Source organism: Syngnathoides biaculeatus, chromosome 23, assembly GCF_019802595.1.
Source record: "Syngnathoides biaculeatus isolate LvHL_M chromosome 23, ASM1980259v1, whole genome shotgun sequence".
NCBI classification, from domain to species: Eukaryota; Metazoa; Chordata; class Actinopteri; order Syngnathiformes; family Syngnathidae; genus Syngnathoides; species Syngnathoides biaculeatus.
The window spans coordinates 17,796,504-17,817,001 of NC_084662.1; the positions used below are offsets into that span (position 1 = coordinate 17,796,504).

Here is a 20,498-nt window from a genome sequence, read left to right on the forward strand (position 1 = left end):
CAACTGGTTAGAGAATCTGCCTCACAGTTCTGTGGACCAGCGTTCAAAACCCGACCCCACCCATGTGACATTTGCATGTTCTCCATTTTCTCCAGGCACCCAAAACATGCGTGGTAGGTTAATTGAGGGCTCTAAACTCCCCATAGTGAGTGAAAATGGTTGTTTTTTTCCAGTATGATTGCCTGGCAACCAGTTCACGGTATACCCAGCCTCCTGCCCGAAGATAGCTGGGATAGGCTTCACCACTCCTGTGACCCTTGTGAGGATAAGTGGCTGAGAAAATGGATGGGTGGACGGGAGATTCGTTTCGTACACAAGCTAATAAGCAAGTCTGGAGTAAAATTATGCTCTCACTCAAACCTTACATAAATTGGTGTGATAACGTTTTTTTTTTCACTGAGCATAATAATAATTTTTAAAAAGTATGCTTACACTATAACAATTTGAGCTGCATGACGAGATGACCTAATGTTACCTGTGGAGAACATCAAAAACTGATTAAGTTCCCCCCACCGGTTCTGTTTTCTAGACGCTCACTTGGAGGAAGCCTCCCTTCAAAACATAGTGTTGGGAGTTGGGTGTGGATTTCAAAATGTTGGTACATTAGTAGAAGAACAGAAGTAATAATCATAATTGTGAAGAAATTCATACCTAAGATCCAGTAATCCTGCTGAAATGTTAGCTGGATGTGATGATTTTTTTTTTCAGAAAATTTTCATTTAAAAATTTTCTCATTCAGGGATTGTTGGCTGAGGAGTTGTCAGATTAGTCATCGTCTGACGGTGTTGATTTTCTCTTTTTAAACAAGACATTCATTCATTTTCCATTTCACTTATCCTTACATGGGTCGCGAGCGTGCTGGAGCCTATCCCAGCTATCTTCGGGCAGGAAGCGGGGTACACCCTGAATTGGTCGCCAGCCAATCGTAAGGCACATATAAACACACAAAATTGCATTCCCATTCACACCTAAAGGCAGGTGAAGTCTTCAGTCAACTTATGATACATATTTTGGGAATGTGGGAAGAAACCGGAGTACCTTGAGAAAACCCACGCATGCATGTGAAGAATAATCCAAACTCCACACAGGCCATGCCAGATTTGAACCCAGGTCCTCAGAACTGTGAGAATGATGTGCTAACCAGTCATCCACTGTGATGCCTCAAAAAGACAGTATGCTCACAATTATTGCAAAACTTGTTCTCTACACTTTAACATAATATGTACTTGCTGGGAAGGATGTCATACTTTCACTCCTTTCCAATAGGTTGAAATTTCACTCCTGCAAATTTATCCTAATAATTATTTGTATGTGTAATCAGATTGTTTTATTTATGTAAACGTTATGACACTCACTTACTTCGAAGCAGAAATCAAAGTAATCATTAAAAAAAATATTGTGTACATACAAACACGTGGTGGGTCGTCACTTAGCAACATGATTATGTTAGCAAGGTGACTGTTTATACCCTGTAACATATTTCACATTTCTGAAACAGTGGACAATTTAAGATTCACAGAATCCAATTATACACATCATTGAAAAATAAAAGGAAAAGCAAGAACAACATTTAAACTGAAACTATCCACTCCAGGCATCCATCCATTTTCTGAGCCACTTATCCTCACAAGGGTCACGATATTGCTGGAGCCTATCCCAGCTGTCAACCAGCAGGAGGCAGGGTACACCCTGAACTGGTTTTCAGACAATCACAGGGCACATCAAGACAAACAACCATTCTCACAGTCACACCTTGGGGCAATTTAGAGTGTCCAATTAATTTTGCAAGTTTTTTGGGTGTGGGAGGAAACTGGAGTGCCCAGAGAATACCAACATAGCCAATTTGAAATGTTTTCCATGGTCTCATTGTAAATGCCGTATTTACTTTTCTGTCAATTCGCGCCACTCATAATGCAGTCTTCACGGTAGAGATTGTAGAAAAAACTATTAAAACTTGCTCAGGGTGGGCTGGGTAGAAAGGAAAAGACTTTACTCATTTCAAATACTTTTTGGTACATCTTCATCAGAGTTTTCGTTGTAGGCACTGAAATGTTAGTGCGTAGCTGCCCATTGGGAGGCGCTTGTACACAAACTCATGAACTAAACTGCGTAATTTCGAGTAGAAGAAGTTTCATCCCCCACGACTTTGACGTCGGACGATTGCTGCTATCTTGACCTTCCTTCTGCTACGCGACAAACAGTAAGGTACCACCTGAAAGTTGTAGCACGGTTTATCAGTTCATGTTGAGCCGCCATTACATAATGAAATAGCTGTAAATATAGTGCGTGCGACATTCATGAGCTTGCTTAGTTAGCTCGTCTTGCTAGCCGAATGCTAGTAAGACTAGCTTTAGCTATGGTTCAGAGAACAGTTATAATTCTAATCCAGTCAAACGTTTTATAACAAAGTTTGCTACATGTAAGATACAACAAAAAGTGTGGGTGAGCGGTATGAGTGGGACTGGATAGGTAGTAATTGTTTGCCAACAAAGCTCATTCAGAATTTTGCACAGAAAACTTGGCAATTTACAAACGAAAGAAAACGTGTTCAATTAAATGATAATTGAAACAGCTTTTGTGCCTTTAGTGATTATTTTAACTATCTTTCCCGTCGTATGGCCGGTTGTAAGAGCTGACAGTCATGACACAGTGCAGCTAACAATTTAGCCAGGTCCTGCGCTGACAAGTACAAGTAGTCACAGTCTAGAGGCGTGCTAATATGATTTTTTACTGTCAGTTATATATAATGCTTTTTTTAATAACTTGTCTGAGGAGTGGGGCAATCAATTGCCCCTCAAATGAAATCACTCACCCCCCTTCAATTAAAAAAAAAACACATAATGACATTTAAAACTTTGAGAAAGTGACCCTTTAAACACAACCCTGATTGCATTTGACCTGATTATTTTAAATACCTGACCTCAGTTATTTTTCTGTCCTTGCTACAATGTGAAAAAATCCATTATAAAAGCCAGTGAAAATGACGCTTATGTTTCTAATGTTGCTTCTCCCCGCAGATGGCTGGGCGCATGTTTGCAAATTGGTGGGCCAAGATGAACCCTTACTACACTAAGGCATATCAAGAAATGTGGGTGGGTGTTGGCATCATGACGTACCTCTACTACAAAATCTCCTATGGAGGTGAGTCAAGGCTTTGCTATTGGGGAAAAAGACTTGAAATTTAATATCAGCTGTAGATTGTTGTGATGAAGCTTGTTGTGTATTGATGGAGTGAGTTAGTGACATGTTTTATTTTATACCATTTTAGGCAAGAAAGCAGTGAAGGACAGTAAGTATCTTAATTTACAAGTGCATGCTGTATAAAAGTGTAATTTGTTACAATGGTTATATATTGTTGTACTAGAGCGGCTCCAACTATAGTACTGAAGACATTCCTTGTGTGTTCCTGACACAGATTTTGATTCACACAGATTTTGATTCAACCTTTGTAAGGCACTTTGTAAATGTAATTTACTCTTGGTAAACATGACGATAATATTTAAAAAAGAATGGTTTGCATTGAGTGATGTGAGAGTGCTGCTATCAGCGCTTTAAAAATACATTTTGTATTGAAATTCTTGATTAGATGAGCAAGTACTGTACATTTTCTGTCAAATAGTGTGCTGTTATTTGGGTTCTCCTCTAGATGTCATTGTCACAAAAGCTAATGCAAGTTACGTTATTATTCTGGATTTTCTCAAGTGTCTTTTCATCTACCTAATCAATTTGTCATGAATATTTTTCTTTTTGCAGAGCCATCTCATTAGTTTTGATATCTTCCTGACCAAACCCTCCTGATGTAAACTTGCCCCCCATTTACATTGAACATCTTGTTAATATGGAACCAATAAAATTGTCAGTGAACCAATATTTTTTCTTTTCATGAGTTTTATTTTTCCCTGTGTTGGTCTACATTCAGGATTTGGTGAATTCATTTTTTAATTCAATAAGGATTCTTAAATATTGATTAACCTTCCTGATTATATCCAACCTACGAATAAGATGATTGCTTTTCCAAACAAGCTGCAGCACTTTAACAGCCATCTTCTTCTTTTCCTTTCGGCTTGTCCCGTTAGGGGTCGCCACAGTGTGTCATCTTTTTCCATCTTAGCCAATCTTCTGCATCTTCCTCTCTAACCCCAACTGTCCTCATGTCTTCCCTCACCACATCCATAAGCCTTCTCTTCTCTCTTCACGAGGGTCGGAGGGAGTGCTGGAGCCCATCCCCCAACTGTCAACGGGCAGGACGTGGGGTACACCCTGAACTGGTTGCCAGCCAATCGCAGGGCACATGGAGACAAACAGCCGCACTCACAATCACACCTAGAGGCAATTTAGAGTGTCCAATTAATGTTGCATGTTTTTTGGGATGTGTGAGGAAACCGGACGCAGGCACCGGGAGAACGTGTAAACTCCACACAGGCAGGGCCAGGATTGAACCCAGGACCTCAGAACTGTGAGGCCAACGCTTTACAATCTGATCCACCGTGCTGCCTATTTTTGATTACAGTATACATATTTTAAAGCTCAATGAACCTCTCACATGAATAATCTTCCTCACACTTTTTTTTTTTTTTACTCTTACAAAACTAATATTAAACACTTGAAACTTTTAAACAGTGATGTATGTGTACAGTATTTTACTCCTTGGAATGTTATGATGGGGTTTTAACAGTTTTGTTTTGGGTTTGAAAAAACAGTGTGCACTCAAAGTCTTGTAATATGAAATTATCTGTGACATGAAAATTAAAAGCTAAATCTAAAATTTACTGAATCAACAGCAGGTGAGGAAGGGAACGCTGTCCTCCAAAAATAACTTCAATCACTAATCTGTATTGAATATGACAGTGCCATCTGCTGGGCATTATTAATTTTATTGTACAGTACTGTGCAGCTGTACCCTCTGGCAGAATTGTGGTCAGAATTAGGTTGGACATCAGAAACCAGATCCTCTCCATTATGAGGCTACATGGTGGACACCAAGGAATGGGTTGATTATTCAATATACTTTATACACATTTATAGGCTGTGATATTTGAGATTTAGCAGTGTGGCAGAGGCTCATCTGAGGTGCAGCAGTTAGTCATCTGTAAGGATTTCGGTTTTGAAGTCAATTTTGCCCATCATTAAATGTATTTATATATTATTCATCCTTTCTCATCCCAAAATATATCATTTGTAATAAGGGGGCACAACTGGCTAGAGAGTTGGCCTCACATTTCTAAACATGCAATAATTGGAGAATGCATTAATTGGAGAATCTAAATTGCCCCTCGGCATCATTGTGAATTCAACTGTTGTCTGTCTCTATGTGCACGCCGATTGGCTGGCAACCAGTTCAGGGTGTACCCCGCCTCCTACCCTAGGTAGCTGGGATAGACTCCAGTACTCCCGTGACCCTTGTGAGGATAAGCGGCACAGAAAATAGATGGGTGGATTTTCTAATAAACCACCACATCATTGTGTGGTGAGTGTGTTGTGCTTGCCTTAAGATAAAAACACCAGCTTCTGGTGTCCAAAAATTGTCTGATCTGGGTTTATTTTTCTCTCGTCACATTTCAGTTCAACTTCTTCAGTACATTTCAGTTACTTTTTTTTTTTTTTACTGTCCTTGGAATCAGCACTTCAACTTTTACCAGTATTTGTACTTCTGAGTTTGCCATATCTGTGTGAATGTTACATTTCCCCCACGCAAAAGAGATTAGACTGTATTAGAAATCATTATGTTTTCCCCCATGGGGTTTAAATTGGGGTTTGGCGCTTATAATACACTTTGCGAGTTGAGCATGGGGGGAAGGTGGGGGGGGGGTGTCGCTGGCGCCCTCCCTCAGCTCGCGCTCAGTCCGCAGCTCCTTTTCTCCCACATTCAAACATTGCGAAAGTCTTGACGGCCACTCCTCACCTCCATCCCGCTCACCTTCACCGTAGCCGCCATCTTCGCCGTCCTCCTCATCTCCGGCACAGTGATGACCCGGGAGGATGGAGAAGTTGTCGGCGAGCCTGTCGGAGATCTCCTGGAGCCCGCTCGCGCTGCCGTTGGACGCAGTGGTCAGCAAGTTCCGTCTGCCCACGCTGGTCCGCCTGGCCCACGGTAAGAGACATCCCGTCCCGTGGCCACACAGGTGCTCCTTCATTGGACACAGCTGTGAGAGAACCGGTTCACTTTTGGGTGCTTCGTAGCGTCTTTTGACGACTGGTGGCTAACTCCGACCCTTGCTCCTCGGTCAGTTTCAAGAAAGCAGTACAGTTCTCGCGGTGAAATTGGGAAAACAAACTAAAACTCTGCCACTCAACGACTGAACCGCTGTTATGTTGACTTTGAAAAACTACGCAGGTTAAACGTAATGTTTTAAGTTTCTGGGTTTTAATTGCATCAAGGTAGCGAACCCGTTTGGAATATTCCGGTAAAGACCTACAAAATAAAATCCCAATTATTTAATAACTGTTTATATTATTTGGGTTGTGTTTGTTTTCTCGTATTCCTGTAGCATAATATATTAAAACCTATTCTAACAGCCTTATAAATACATATAACATACACAGGTGTCAAGTAGTAGGCCTGAAATGAAATCCATTTCCGTCTCTCATATCGGTCACTTTTGTTACTTGACGTCTCGCCCGGGACAGGATTGTTGGCGTCTTCCAGTTAATCTTAAACGAGCGATTTGCAAGGAGACATATGAAAGTCGCCAGGATGTGACTTGTAATGTGTCGCCTGCACAGCGGGGGGCTTGACTTTGGGAACGAGCGGTGTGGGTGTCCAGTCCAAGTTGTTCTGGTCGAGCTGCCCGGAAAAGCCACAAAGTGTCTGTTGTGCTGCTAAAGTGCCGCTCAATTCTTTTCACATGCAAATGATGCAACGAGTCGGTGGATGCGCTGAATACTAAGCGCAGCGAAGGGAAAGTCTGCAGCTTTGCGCCTCATGCGTGTCACGCTCCATCGAAATGTACGACTGCGCACCTTGAGCCTGTTGCGCGCCCCTGCGATGCTGGCTGCACTACCACAGATCTGTTTGCTTGCTCTGCCACACTGCACAAATGCTAGGAAATTATTTATACAGTATACATGTGTGCGACAAGAGCTGATAATGGCATTTTGCATGCATTTTCTTAAACTGATGTCTTTTGACAAATTACCATAACATAGGATCATCAGAGGGGCAGTACAGACTGCGAGTTTTGGAGTAAAGCCTAGAGAGGTCAGAGGAGGGATAGTGCAAGTGATTGCATCGGTAGAAGGAAGCTGGAGGGGACCAACCAGTTATTTGGGAGGCCAAGAGGAAGGAAATATTCGTCATTTATGTATTTGATAAAGGAAAACTTGCAGAAAGTTGAGAATCAGAACTCTGTACCAGACATGCTAGACAACTATTCCGCCATCCACGTCATCACTACTGTACACCAGTCACAAAATGTTTACTGTATTTGGCTCTCGAGTGAAATACCACGTTTAGCCTGTACATTGGAACATAATTGACTTTCTCTAAACTTTTGATTGCATGTCCACATGTTCACTATTTCAGTGCGATTTGCACAAGTTGCTGTCCTCGAAGCACAAACTGGTGTTTGAGCCATGAATCGACCAATAATTTTCATTCTAATAAAAGTGCATGTTCCCTGCGACTGATTGGCGACCAGTTCAGGGTGTAGTCTGCCTTTCGCCTGAAGTTATGCGATAGGCTACAGCACACCCGCGACACTTGTGAGGATAGGGGGCTTGGGAAATGGATGGATGTGCAGTTTTAGTGCATTTTTTGTTCATCCTGCAATTTCACCCAAAAGCTTAAAAACTCTTTTGGAAAATATTGGGATGTATTAAAAGAAGGCAAGATCTATAACCAAATGTATGTTACAATAAAGTATGTAGTTCCACACTTCTACATTTTCCATATACCTCCAATGAGATTCTCATTAAGACTAGGCAGCACATTTTGTTCTTTTTTTTTTTTTTTTTTTTGATTGATGTTAACCAATTGGTTTGTGTTTGTTTGTTTGTTTGATTGATTGATGTTAACCTATTGCTCTTTTAGCTGTGCACCCAGCAACTAGGGCATACTTTTCGGAGACATATACAATTCTCCTTAGTTGCAATACATTTGGGGCTGACATCACTTCTATTGGCATTTTATTTCACTTGTGTGAAGCATAACAGCACAGTGCTGCTTCGCCATGTTTGCTTTGAACTCTGGTCTCCACTATTTGACCTGAGTCTCTCAATCTCACAGCTCTACTGGATTTATATTCCGTTAGCATTTCTTTCATGTATGCAGGATCCAAACCATTTAGTGATTTAGCGCCAGAACTTTAAAATCTGTTTGAAAGCTGAATGGGAGCCAGTATGCAGACTTTAAAAATGGAGTGACAAACTCTGATCTCTTTGTTCTCATCAGAGCCCGATCTACAGCAGTCTGAATGAGCTGTTGCGCTTTAATAAAATGCAATTACACACACACACGCAGAAGACAAAAAGAAAACCACACTTGTTGAAGAACTCCCTTATTAAAAAGTCTTGCTCTATTTGCTCGAATCTATTCTGTTCTATTAAACTGACAAAACACATAGTCAGTGTCTCGTTTTTTTTTTATACTTTATCTTTAAGACCTGCACAAGTTTGTGTGCGAGAATGTGTGAATTTGACTGAATTGAACCACTGCTTCCTACCACAATTCAATATTGTGGTGTTACATGATGACTCTATTGCAGAGCTGTGTATGTGTGTGTATTAATGAACTGTGTAATAGATGATACATGATTTGGGGGGTTTTGAGACGTCACAGGTGGTGGTGATAATTATCAACAATCATTTCTGAATGCATGTGTTTTGACTTGCAAAGTGTATTTTCTGTTTTACCGGTACATTGTTGGACTCCCTATTGTGGCCTCGTAATAAAGACTCTTGTTTTAACAGGGTTGCAACCTATAGATGTTTTATTTTGTGGCTATTCCATCTATGCTTTCTGATGCATGTTTCTCAGGTGAATGCGTTGAGGGTCTGTCAGAGGACGATGTGGTTCTGCTCCACTCCTGTCGTCAGTGGACCACAGTGACAGCTCATAGCTTAGAAGAAGGCCATTACGTCATCGGGCCCAAGATTGACATCCCTCTACAATACCAAGGTGAGAGAGTACTGCATAGACACACATACATATACACACATGCAAACACATACGGACACTAGTAGACATGAAGTCTCTTCCAAAAAATATGAGCACACCTCTCCCATATTTGTAAATGTATGATTAAGGTTAGGGTTAGAGTGCCATAGTGAACTTCCAGTGACCAGTTTGAAAGTTAGAATACAGCATTTTACACCCAAAATCTTGTAACACTAATGAAGAATATGTCACCGGGAAGGGAAAATAACTAATTGGACATATTGTGGACGTTTTCATTGAGGGCAGTACGTATTGACTTTTGTTGGAAGCTGTTTCGAGTGGTGCATTGAGTCGTTTTGAGTGGATCGTAAATTTACCCGTTTATACAAGCTGCGCGTGCTGACTGCTTTATATTGAAGCAAAGGGACATTGCTGAAGTGTTGTCCCGTTAAAAGTTATCATGAAATGTGTGGGACTCACTTTTGTGAGATGCTGTGGTCCAAACAGTCTATCTCGTTATCTTGTGTCAGAAGACAACAAACCAACACTGGTAGTTTCCCCTCACTCTCCGGTTCATTGACTGCAACTCAGCATACGACCTCACTGAAGCTCATCCTCGCAATTCCATTCTTCCAACTGGTGGCTCAGTGGTTTTATTCAGTGTAACTGGAGCTTTATGCCTCCTCGTCGTTGCTTCCTCTCATGATGGCGCACTGATGTCACCTCACACCACTATCGCCTCCCTGGCTCCTTTTTGGAAGAATGAGAGAACTTTTAGGGTCGAGTGAAGGAAGACAATTGTGCTTGACTGGCTTTATTGACAGCGAAAAGGACCGAGCCAAGGATGCAATACTGTTGTGTAACAGAGATTTAAACTTTCAAAGTAGAGTACGTTTGCACATTTCTTCTAAAACTGAGGAGGAGACATTAAGTTGAATTGTGTTTCAACAAGAAAAGCAGCGAAACATAGGTGTCATTGTAGTTGTAACCATTATTTTTTTTCCACACATTTCACATCAAAAGCCTTCAAATTTCTCATCAGACCAACAATCAGATTAAGACAATATTATGGTGGAAAAATATATATTTATTTGTTAGTTATTATACAGTATAAATGAGGGAATTGTCGATGTTAATGGTTAATTAAGCTTTGGAAATTCAGAGTAACTGCTTATCTTTTGTGAAGGCTCACAATTTTGTTTCCACCATTAAGTTATCATGAGCTTGACTTCCAGTTTACATGCGGCGTTAACTGTGGAACTTGTGAAAAAACAAACTATTTTCTTTAAGAGTTTCAGTGTATTGCTTTCAGAGTGAGCTTTGATACTGACTACAGTATGTATGTCTTTGTCTATATTATGTATTATTTATCCCAAAAGTCAATATTCAAAGCAAAATGCACTTCAAAGATGAATTCTTCTCCATCATGCAATATAATGCATGATTCATTTTTGACTAACTAGAAGAACATGGCAGGTAACGGCAGGCTGAATCACAAACCACTGGCAGTGATGAGCTAATGTCTGTGTGTGATGACCTCATCCAGGAAGTCTAAATATGCTTAGGAGGAGAGCAATATAGCTTTCCCCCTGGAGATACACAACAGGATGCTCCAACTCTCTCTCTTTCGCTCTCTCTCTGTCTCTCTCTGTCTCTCTCTCGCTCCCCCCGCCCCCCTTCTCAAGTGATCGAGCTTTAGAGGACAGAAAATCTGAATGATCCCTTGTCATGAATGGGTGTCTGAAAGTCAGCCGTTCCCGTCCCCAACGGATAATGCGATTGGTAAAAATGGATTAGCAGCACCTCATTCATTTTGTTCCCATCATTTCCCTTACAAAACAAACACAATTTTAGCATAATCAAAATCCTCTTTATTTGCCAAGTGTTTCAAAAAACATGAACATACAAAGAATTTGTCCCTGCTAGTTGGACCCACTCTAATACGATAACAGACAGCAGTTTTGACATAGAAGTGTAACTATGAGTCTGACCTTTTCAAAAACCAGGCAAACTAATCGTTTGCACCACAAATTGGGGCTTCAAGGTCATATTTTGAAAAAAATTAAAGGATGTCATGTTTGAGATTACGGCAGAATGGCACATTATCAGAGAGAGCCAGTCATGAGCACTGACTTCAGGAAGAGGGAGAGATCTGGGGGGGGGGACAACAACAATCAAGGCTTTTGCGTCCATTTTTTTCACATCTAACTAAAAATTGTAATCATGGGCATTTAAAAAAGCAACTGTAATATTTTCCCTCAATAATATAATGGTGGCGGCACGGTGGATCAGCTGGAAAGCGTTGGCCTTACAGTTCTGAGGTCCTGGGCTCAATCCCGGACCCACCTGTGTGGAGTTTGGATGTTCTCCCCGTGCCTGCGTGGGTTTTCTCCGGGGACTCCGGTTTCCACCCACATCCCAAAACCATGCAACATTAAAGCCCAAGTGTCATCCCTATAAACATTCTAAAATAGATATTGTAATGAAAAATACATATAACATTATTCACTTCAATGTCCATATGAAAAAATAAATGTGAGTGGAGAGCGGGTCATCCATCCACAAAGTTGCAGAAGTGTCATTCTACGATATCCAAGTGGTCGCCATATTGGCTGCATCGTCCGTCCGGGACGTCACCCGGACATTTGCCAATGAAAACAAGCAGTGCACCCTAACTATGGGAGACAAACTCACCCCTTCTGACACGGAAGCTCTTTTCGAAAAGGAGAACACCACACAACCGAGTGAAGTTAGCGGGGCAATATTCTACTATTGTTTCGAGCCCTCAGGGCAATATTACGCTATTGTTTCGAGGCCTCAGGGCAATATTACACTATTGTTTCGAGCCATATTCAGATGATATGCGTTCACGGCCGCGCCTCAGCCGGTGTGGCTGATTTTTGGCGCCGTGGTGGCATATAATGGAGCTGAGGCGTGCTGCTTTTAGAAGGTTGTTCACAGCCACCGCAGTACGCGATGAACACTATCGAGCCGAGGCGCATTACTGCCCGCACGAGGCTGAGTGAGACATTGTTGGCTGGGTTCTTCAGATTCGCCGCCGTCTGCGCAGCAGCCCGACGCCATCCGACGCGCACATCGACATATTTCATACGGGGATCTTTTGTTACGTTATGAGAGACCGATTACGTGGTCCGCCCCAAACAATTTTTTTTTTTTAGTAGCTGAATACACACCTACCTGTGATTTGGAACCCACGAAGCTTGCGTCCTCTGCACCCGTGCAATCCATTTTTCACAACGAACTGGGTCTTTATCAAACTTCTCAAGGGTAATTCCATTCTCCCGAGTGTACAAGCAATGTCCAGCAATGCAATGAGCCGGCATTTTGGCTAACACAAAGGAACAACGAGCTAACGTCGCGGAGGTAAAACTAATAGAAATAAATGAGTTCACTTGGGGTCTCCGCTGTACATTACGTCCCTTCCTGCTTCTTCTCGAAAACAAATCCCTCGAAAGGATTTTCATTGCGGGAGTTACAAAAAGCTGTATACGTCAAAATCATGTTTTGTGGTGAAAAAATGCATGGGCCCATATTGGCTGACGTTTTTTCATTAATAACATACTAAAACTCATCCATTTCATGACACTTGACCTTTAATTGGACACTCTAAATTGCCCCTGGGTGTGATTGTGAGTGTGGCTGTTTGTCTCGTTGTGCCATGCGATTGGTTGGAAACCAGTTCAGGGTGTTCCCTGCCTCCTGGCCGTTGACAGCTGGGATAGGCTCCAGCACTCCCCGCATCCCTTGTGAGGATAAGCAGCTAAAAAAATGGATGGATGATGTAATGGTTTACAATTACATAAATTTTGTAATTACATAATCTCATTACATGGAATTAGTTACGCCCTCACACTAATAATGATACACGCTCCTGACTTCAGTGCAAGGGAGTGTCAGTTCAGTTCCCACTCAGTGAGGGTGAAAATGTGAGTCTGGATGGTTGTCTGTCTCTCTATTTCTTGTTTTATAATCCCTCGGCAATGTTATGAATCACACAGCATTGATGATTCATTGTGTGCACAACTGAAACAAAATCCCAACTATGCAGCGGACGCGCAACGCAGAGCAGCGGAATTTGTCTTTTATCTGGTCTCATCACATGACTGGTATTTGTCGGGGTCTTAATTGCACAGGTGTCACATTTTTAAGATGCTTGTCACATTTGCACCCTCATTTCCAGCCAGTCCTCCTCCTACTAACGTGTTTTGTTCCTGTGGAATTCCCTGTTGTCACTTCAAACCCATGTTCAGTCCTTCAGTTTCCATCCGGCAAAGGGGGTGTCGAGAAGCACTCCTCGCTCGTAATTGTTCTGTCTAGTCTTATCCTGGGAGCTGTTTGTCTTGAAAGTTGGCCGGGGATTGCGGGGGTGAACGCAGGGAAGAATGAAGGAGGGACTTGCTGGTGAAGAAGATGTTAGAGTTTGATATTCTGCTCTGCCTCTCAGTCAAAAAGGAATTCTCATCTCTCGAATCACACGAGGAATAGAAGGACCTTTGGGGGTACTCGGGATTCAGTACAACAGCCACACAGCTTTCAAATTGACCTGTATGTGAACGAGTATGAAAACAAAAGCTTCCCAAGATGTTTTTGACGGGTAACTTTCCGCCACTTGAATGACCTCAAAAGTAGGAGCGATCAAACAAAAACAAACAGCGTTACTGGTCTGCGACGCTGCCTGCTTCCCATCACTGAGTGAGAAAGATTTACAGATGAAGGAGGGGATGAGGAAGTGAAAGAAAGGCAGAGGGTTGTGTGTGTGCATGAGTGTGTTAGTGTCTCCATGGTGATGTGCCTCTGCTCTGCGTGAGAATGGGGGTCTTTTGCCGGTTGCCATGACGACCACGTCGGCTGTTGATTGGCTCGAGAGCTGGTGCCAGGTCACAGGTCACGGAGGTGTCTTTGTGCTCCTGTCATGCAAATCTTTGTGCGTGGCAGATGTGTTTTTGTAAGAAGAATGTTGGCAGTCAAAGGGGACACAAAGCACTTCTTACGTTCTTTTCTAATCTTTTGTACCCTTTATCTCTTCAATATGGTGTATCAATAATACCTCCAAGGAAACGCCCGTAACCCCACTTTCCTTCTTCATGTTGCTCTTGTTCCCTCCACAGGAAAGTTCAAATTGTTGGATGAAGACAGAGACATCAGGGATCCCGTCCAGTATTTCTCCAGTGTGGAGGAGGTTGCTGGAGTGTTCCCCGATCGAGTCTTTGTCATGGAAACAATCACTTTCAGCGTCAAGGTTCATGCCCCGTTGCTCCTCTATAGGAATGTGCAGACTTTTAACTACATTTTTGGCATTATGTACACTCACTGGTCAAAACATTTGGGACGCATGCACATTTGCAGAGCTGAACTTAAGTTTCTGAACTAAAATGGCATTTAATAAAGCACAGACTTCTGCCAAAGCAAACAGTTAGCGAACTTAACCTGATTAGATGTCGCTAATGAAGGAGCTGGTGAGTGTATATAAAGCACTGGTGAGTGTATATAAAGCACATAAGCAGTAAGTAAGAGTGAAGTCCTCTTGCATTTTTTAAAAATATCCTTCATTCACATCTGTCATGCATGTGTGCAATGGCACAGGTGGTTTCAGGGGAGTTCAGTGAGGACAGTGAGCCATACAGCTTCACTCTGCAGGCTGGAGATGAGCTGTCACTCATGGGGAAGGCCGAGCTTCTGTGTGCCACGCCTACCAAGGAAAAGACGGGACTGAGTGCACTGCTCAGGCGCCTGGGAAAGACTCCCCGAAGTAAGAAATGATCATTGCAGCGTTACAGTTTGCAGTGGTGGAGAACTAATTTGGAGATATTTTTAATATGTTATCCTCTCATGTAGCTAAATAAGATACAGCAATCCAAATATTAGTGATCTCAGTAAATTTACAAATGACGTGAACCTTTTAATTAGAGCTGAATATCTAAGTAAGATAGAAGTAGGTGAGTCGTCGATAAAATGAAATACACTAGCATAAACAGCGTACAACTTTTCACCATCTTAACCAATTTTAAAATATATTTAAAAATTTTCCGCGAGATGATACACATATAACACAAGGATATTTCCTTCAGCAATCGTGAGACTCCTTCCCCAGACCAGATTTCTGTTTAAGTACCATGACTGCCCCACAGGGCTTCTGTACAGTACTGTTGTTAAATACAAAGACGAGAAGAGAGTAATACTATTTGTAGTAGTATTAAAAAAAATATTCATTACTGTCAAGGTTGTTACGGAGAGTCTTCCGCACATGTATAGATTAACTTTTTTTCAACATCAAATCATCTGTAATCAATTCATTTTTCAAGGTAATCTAAAATGAGTTTGAAATGATGGTAAATATGTTTGGGATTATATTTATGTGGTCTATTTACATTTTAAACCATTAATATAGACAATTGTGAATGATGCTCACAGTCTGTATACAAACACTCAACCAGTTGGTTCTCAATTTGTGGACGGGAACAGCACAAACCTAAGGTTGCGTCCTGATTGGCAATCAGTCACGTCATTGGGCAATGATTGGTAGTCCTATAATTGTACGCTTCTTAAATTGCATATTGCATTTAATGACTTTTTGTTTTTGATTATGTAAAGGTAAAACTCCCTGCCTAGTGTGTATGAACCACCGCACCAATCAGAGCATCAGTTTGCCCTTTGCCTGCCGTGGACGCTTTTGCACTCGCTCCCCTTTGGAGCAAGGCATGCTGGGAGGAGAGCATACAGTACGCACCATCATCGAGAGGGTCCGACTCCCTGTCAACGTGTCCGTCCCGTCACGCCCACCACGAAACCTCTATGACCGCCACGCGGTCCGGGAAGGTCACCGCTTCAAGCTGCTCAATATCGTCAGCAAGACAGTAGTACTTTGTATGGTACTTCGCCGACAGGAAGTGTCGCCCTCCCACTTCCTGCTGCTCCGCTGCATGCCCCGTTTCAACGTGGCTGATGCCTCCGTACACACAGCATCCCTGGAGAGCCTGCTTTTGCGCTACGCGTTCGACCCTGACGCCTACTCTCGAGCTGTGAGGGAAACTCGTCCAGAGTTGGAGTGTATGACGGAGGAGTGTGTGAGCCCGCGACGGTCACGCATGTGTGTGTCAGCGCAGGATTCGTTGGCACCGGCCCTGCAACAGCTGTCAATGTGCAGCTACGGGGGCGGGGTCCCGGACAGCCTATCACAGCGTTGCAGGGATTCTGTAGGGGTCCAGCTGGGAGAGGGACCAGGTGAGGAAAGGGAGTACATGACTCCTGAATGGACCGAGAGTGAACTGAGGACCGCTGAGGAGATACCTTATGAGGAACTTTGGACCAATCAGAGTGCGGACAGCTTGGGAAAGGAACCAAACCTCATTTCCTTCCATTCATCCTCATCACTGGACGGGTCCCTGGGTACCGTGGTGACAACAATGGCTGCTCCGCCGCCGGTACCTCCAAAATCAGATGCTGTGAGTTCCGCCTCCGCACACATCCGGCTGTTTAAGGCAGCATCTGCTCTTTAAGAGCGAGGATGCTGTTCATGAATTATTAGTGATTTTGAACCTCACTTATACTGAAACAGACTTCCTGGAAAGACTGCCGTACAGTCAAAGCACATAAATGTCCACAATGTTTTAAATACTGATGCACAGTGATGTTTCTATATGTGCATCAACTACTTACTGCAGATAGCATCCATATTAGGAAACTACAGTGCAGTGAATCCCTGGTTATCGTGGGGGATATATTCCAGACCCACCCTCAAAACAAAGATTTTTTTAGCCCTCCCACATCATTAAAGATATTGAAACTTGTTCAAACACAACAAAAAGTAATTTTTTAAAACACACTTTGTCTTACTCACACAATTCTCCAAATAAGATAATGCCATTCATTCATCAGTCCTAGCTAAAGTATATTGAAAAATGTTTCTGAAATTCAATATTTAAACACTAAAATGTGCAGCCCAAACGTGTACAATAATTTCATTTAACAAAAGCCTCCTGGCTACTTGCTAATTTTACTAGAGTTTAGAGCTTACTAGACCTTCTCTGTTTCCGCTTCTTGCTGTTAAATATGCAACATTTTTCCCAGCAGGCCTCCACGTTGCACTGAAGGTGAATAACTGTAAAATTAGACTTGCCAGTATTGTGTACTATTAAAAACATCACACACTGATTGCCCAAGTCTTCAATATAGCGGGGGTTCACTGTAGTCTTCCTTACTGTTACTATTACTACTTTTCTACTTCAATTTCTTTTTCAACTCTAATACTCTAAAGCAGACAAACAGCAAAAAAAATGATGCAGTTGAATATAGAAAAGACTAAATGGACAAAACAGCTGACATTTTTGTTGTTTTTATCAGCTAACATCACAAATATTACCCTTGGTTTCTTCAATTCAAATTGTACACTTTGAACTTTGGTCGATGAATGACAACAGAATTGAAATAGCCTCTTGGAGCTCATTTCGCTGTGTGAGTCAAACTCAGCGATTCTCATTTCCTGATATTTGGTGTGCCAAACCTAATGTGTATGCGTCTGAGTGCACCTGTGTGGGCATGCGTGCAGGCCTGTGTGGAAAGAGCATTGTCGTTAAGGATTTCGTTGAAAGTGTACAGGTCACCCTAAGTTGACATTTAACCAGAACATAGTGCAACAGTACTCATTTTCCCATGTGTGTGCACGTGTTTGTGCGAGTCTATAGGTGAGAGAGGAGTGTCGCTATTTGATTGCCCCTCCAGTTCCTCCTCGTGGCTCGAAACTGGGCTCCATCTCCAGTCCAGTCCCCAGCCCTCCTGTCCCCCCTCGCTTCGCCAAGGCCTCCACCTCCCCCAGACCTAATATTTCCTTTTACTCCTCAGGCCTGCAGGACAGGTACAGTCAACTTTATTTGATAATTACTGTAGACTTTTTCAGCAAATAGTAGGTAATCATTATCATCATTAAAAAACATATATATATTGGGTAATTGGTAGCTATAAGGTGACACATGTACTACTTGTTCAATCATACAAGCCCAAAGATGTTTTAAGTATTCTTTAGTATGATCATTTATGAGTGAATTCTCACTAAAAGATAATTGTAAAAATCAGATCATTGCAAAAATATTTGATGGAGTCATCGAAAACTGAACCCATCCAGATATTCCATCATGATATTGTGTATGAATTTTTTCTCATTGTGCTGAGAGTCACCGCCTCGTCTTTATCTTTTACTGGAAAGCTGTGCTGATTTCAAATCCAAAGGAATAGGGAGGGACGCAAAAAAGAACTGTTAATTTGCAATTACTGCTGTTTGTACACCAGAATTTCACAGACAAGCTAGCAGAGACCATCTTCCATATTACCTGTTGAAAAATGTGCTTGATGGAGACATAATATATGTCGGCGGCAATAAATGAACGGATTCCAGTCGACAGATCTAAATGTCCACCCCAGTCAATTAGTTCATTATTATACTGTACATATGCCTTTGGCTGGATTGTCACCCAAACTTGATGGTTACGTCCTTCCATAAACAAAGTAGTAACTGTGGACAGTCAGATAAATGACATGACATAATAATTCTTTCTCATTATAAAAGAAAGTTTTTTTTTTAATACAGTATGATGTTGCAGGATGTTACATAGCAAAATGTAAAGGGAAAAATAGCTAAGTTAAAGACCTTTAAGCAATTATTGTTTTGAGTCATGCTGACTAAAGTTTAATTCTTGTGCATGGTTCTAGCTGCTCACACTCTCCAGATGCTTCCCTCTACTGTTACCCGTGCTCCTGGGCCGACTGTCCCGCCCCCAAACCAACCAATCCCGAGCCAGTCTCAACCATCCCGGTCGACATTGCAGCCAACCCTCAGACGGCCCAAGCCACCTGGGCCGAGCCGTGGGCGGACTCCTTCACCGCTGGGCCTCGACTGAGACCGCCGCCCCCACAAAGTCGCTTTGCACCCTTTGGTGCTTTGAACCCTTTCAACCGCCAATCCCCTTGCCCGTCACCGGAGCTCGTGGACAGTCTAGAATACTCTAGAGGGGCAGAGGGAGGCGGGATGACCACAGAGGTGATTGAAGGCTCAGCCGCACCCGCTGACCCGACCTGGCGTCCTCCCGCTGACTTGTCTGCTTTGTCGCTGGAGGAGGTATCAGCTTGTCTCCGCTTCATTGGCCTTTCGGAGGCTGCGGTGTCAGTATTCCAGAGGGAGCGAATCGATGGCAGCCTCTTGGTTCAGCTGACCGAAGACATCCTGTCACATGACTTTCACCTGAGCCGACTCCATGTGACCAAGATAACGCAGTTCATACAAGGATGGAGGCCAAAAATCTAACACACAAACGAGAAAATTCCCTAGCAACCAATCCATGCCACTGTGACTGTTACTCCAGTGGAAGGTTCCAACATGTGGTACATCAGTTTGAGAGCCTTAATAAGTTTTCACAATAAAAACATACAAATTGCATATCAAGAAGAACCAAACTCTAGCACTAAGTGTAACTGAAGCAGGGTGAGAATGTGCCTTCTTAGCCATCCTAAATGTGCCTTCCACTGTAACCAAGTGAGACTCGAATGAACCTGCTCTCACCAACTGTTTCTGACACATCACTGCCTGTCATATCCAAAATTATTTCCTACTGCATCCCAGACTGGGGCAGGATTACTAACAATTGCTATGACATACTAAATATATTGTGTCTTTGGCACAGCTTCAGTTAAATACTCTCACCGACACAAAATGGTCCATGCTGAGGTGCCTTTAGCACAAAAAAATGCTGGCATTGCATAAAAAATATTTAACATCCTACATGATATATTGGATCCTTCCATTTACAACACTGGTAACAAATGAACTATCCTGACCACAGCGGAGAATTATGATTCCCTGTAAGTGGCCAAAAGTAATATTGCAGCCTCTTTTTCAGGTAATTAGGAACCTCCCAAACAACTCTTAAAGAGGTTTTGAGGCATGTAACTGTCTGCTGAAAGATAATTAGAGGCCATCTGCAATCCATGAATCAATACATTTGTAACATTCTTGTTTGTAACAGGAGGCAATGGCTTTTATTAGCATTTTTTTTTTATCTTCCCTCTTTGGATAACACAAACTGTTGTTCTGTTTAGTCCTGTGAGTGAATTTTGGCACTCAAAAGTATAGTTTCTAAAATGTACCTCATTTAGCCATGCATAAATACTGTAATAAATTAAATCGTGCTTGGTTATACGATACATTCAAGTTGTGGTTGCATTTCATCACCAAACAATGTAACGAACTATTGAACATGTTTTTGTCTTTGAATATATGTTTAAAGATTGTTGTTAATAGTGTGGTAATATTGTAGTTACATCAGAGTCAGCATTATTGGCCAAGTATGTTACAAAAAAGGAATTTATTTTGTGTTAGTTTCAAGTAAATTGTCTC

At 42.2% G+C, this 20,498-nt stretch overlaps 3 protein-coding genes across 6 annotated transcripts in view; 2 read left to right on the plus strand and 1 right to left on the minus strand.

Moving 5' to 3' along the window:
• The window catches only part of LOC133496649 (nesprin-2), a 73,039-nt gene extending 66,992 nt beyond the window's left edge, over positions 1 to 6,047 (minus strand). The window contains exon 1 of the mRNA XM_061812465.1: positions 5,918 to 6,047. The gene's annotated coding sequence lies outside the window, so the exon portion shown is untranslated. The remainder of the gene's footprint in view (positions 1 to 5,917) is intronic.
• On the plus strand, positions 2,041 to 3,870 carry atp5mj (ATP synthase membrane subunit j). 3 transcript variants are annotated; one of them, XM_061812409.1, is made up of 4 exons: positions 2,041 to 2,200; positions 3,018 to 3,141; positions 3,269 to 3,289; positions 3,754 to 3,870. In XM_061812409.1, exons 2-4 carry the CDS (start codon positions 3,018 to 3,020, stop codon positions 3,765 to 3,767), a joined length of 159 nt encoding a protein of 52 aa, XP_061668393.1. In that variant the 5' UTR covers positions 2,041 to 2,200; the 3' UTR covers positions 3,768 to 3,870. The 3 variants fall into 3 exon arrangements, with proteins under 3 accessions (XP_061668393.1, XP_061668394.1, XP_061668395.1); XM_061812410.1 differs by having other exon boundaries at positions 2,068 to 2,205; XM_061812411.1 differs by lacking the exon at positions 2,041 to 2,200 and adding an exon at positions 2,214 to 2,419.
• On the plus strand, positions 5,957 to 20,328 carry gareml (GRB2 associated, regulator of MAPK1-like). Of its 2 annotated transcripts, none has more exons than XM_061812470.1 (7): positions 5,957 to 6,091; positions 8,975 to 9,115; positions 14,224 to 14,354; positions 14,699 to 14,864; positions 15,707 to 16,557; positions 17,797 to 17,966; positions 18,818 to 20,328. In XM_061812470.1, the coding sequence occupies exons 1-7, from the start codon at positions 5,980 to 5,982 to the stop codon at positions 19,407 to 19,409; spliced, it is 2,163 nt and encodes a 720-aa protein (XP_061668454.1). In that variant the 5' UTR covers positions 5,957 to 5,979; the 3' UTR covers positions 19,410 to 20,328. The 2 variants fall into 2 exon arrangements, with proteins under 2 accessions (XP_061668454.1, XP_061668455.1); XM_061812471.1 differs by lacking the exon at positions 5,957 to 6,091 and adding an exon at positions 6,158 to 6,223.
• The last annotated feature ends 170 nt before the right edge of the window (positions 20,329 to 20,498 follow it).

Bases quoted from the DNA above. Each gene is read 5' to 3' on its own strand.
- atp5mj (XM_061812409.1), top strand. From the start codon at position 3,018: ATGGCTGGGCGCATGTTTGCAAATTGGTGGGCCAAGATGAACCCTTAC. The intron at 3,142-3,268 runs GTGAGTCAAGGC...ATACCATTTTAG, and splicing joins CTACAAAATCTCCTATGGAG to GCAAGAAAGCAGTGAAGGAC.
- gareml (XM_061812470.1), top strand. From the start codon at position 5,980: ATGGAGAAGTTGTCGGCGAGCCTGTCGGAGATCTCCTGGAGCCCGCTC. The intron at 14,355-14,698 runs GTTCATGCCCCG...GCAATGGCACAG, and splicing joins CAATCACTTTCAGCGTCAAG to GTGGTTTCAGGGGAGTTCAG. The intron at 17,967-18,817 runs GTACAGTCAACT...GCATGGTTCTAG, and splicing joins TCCTCAGGCCTGCAGGACAG to CTGCTCACACTCTCCAGATG.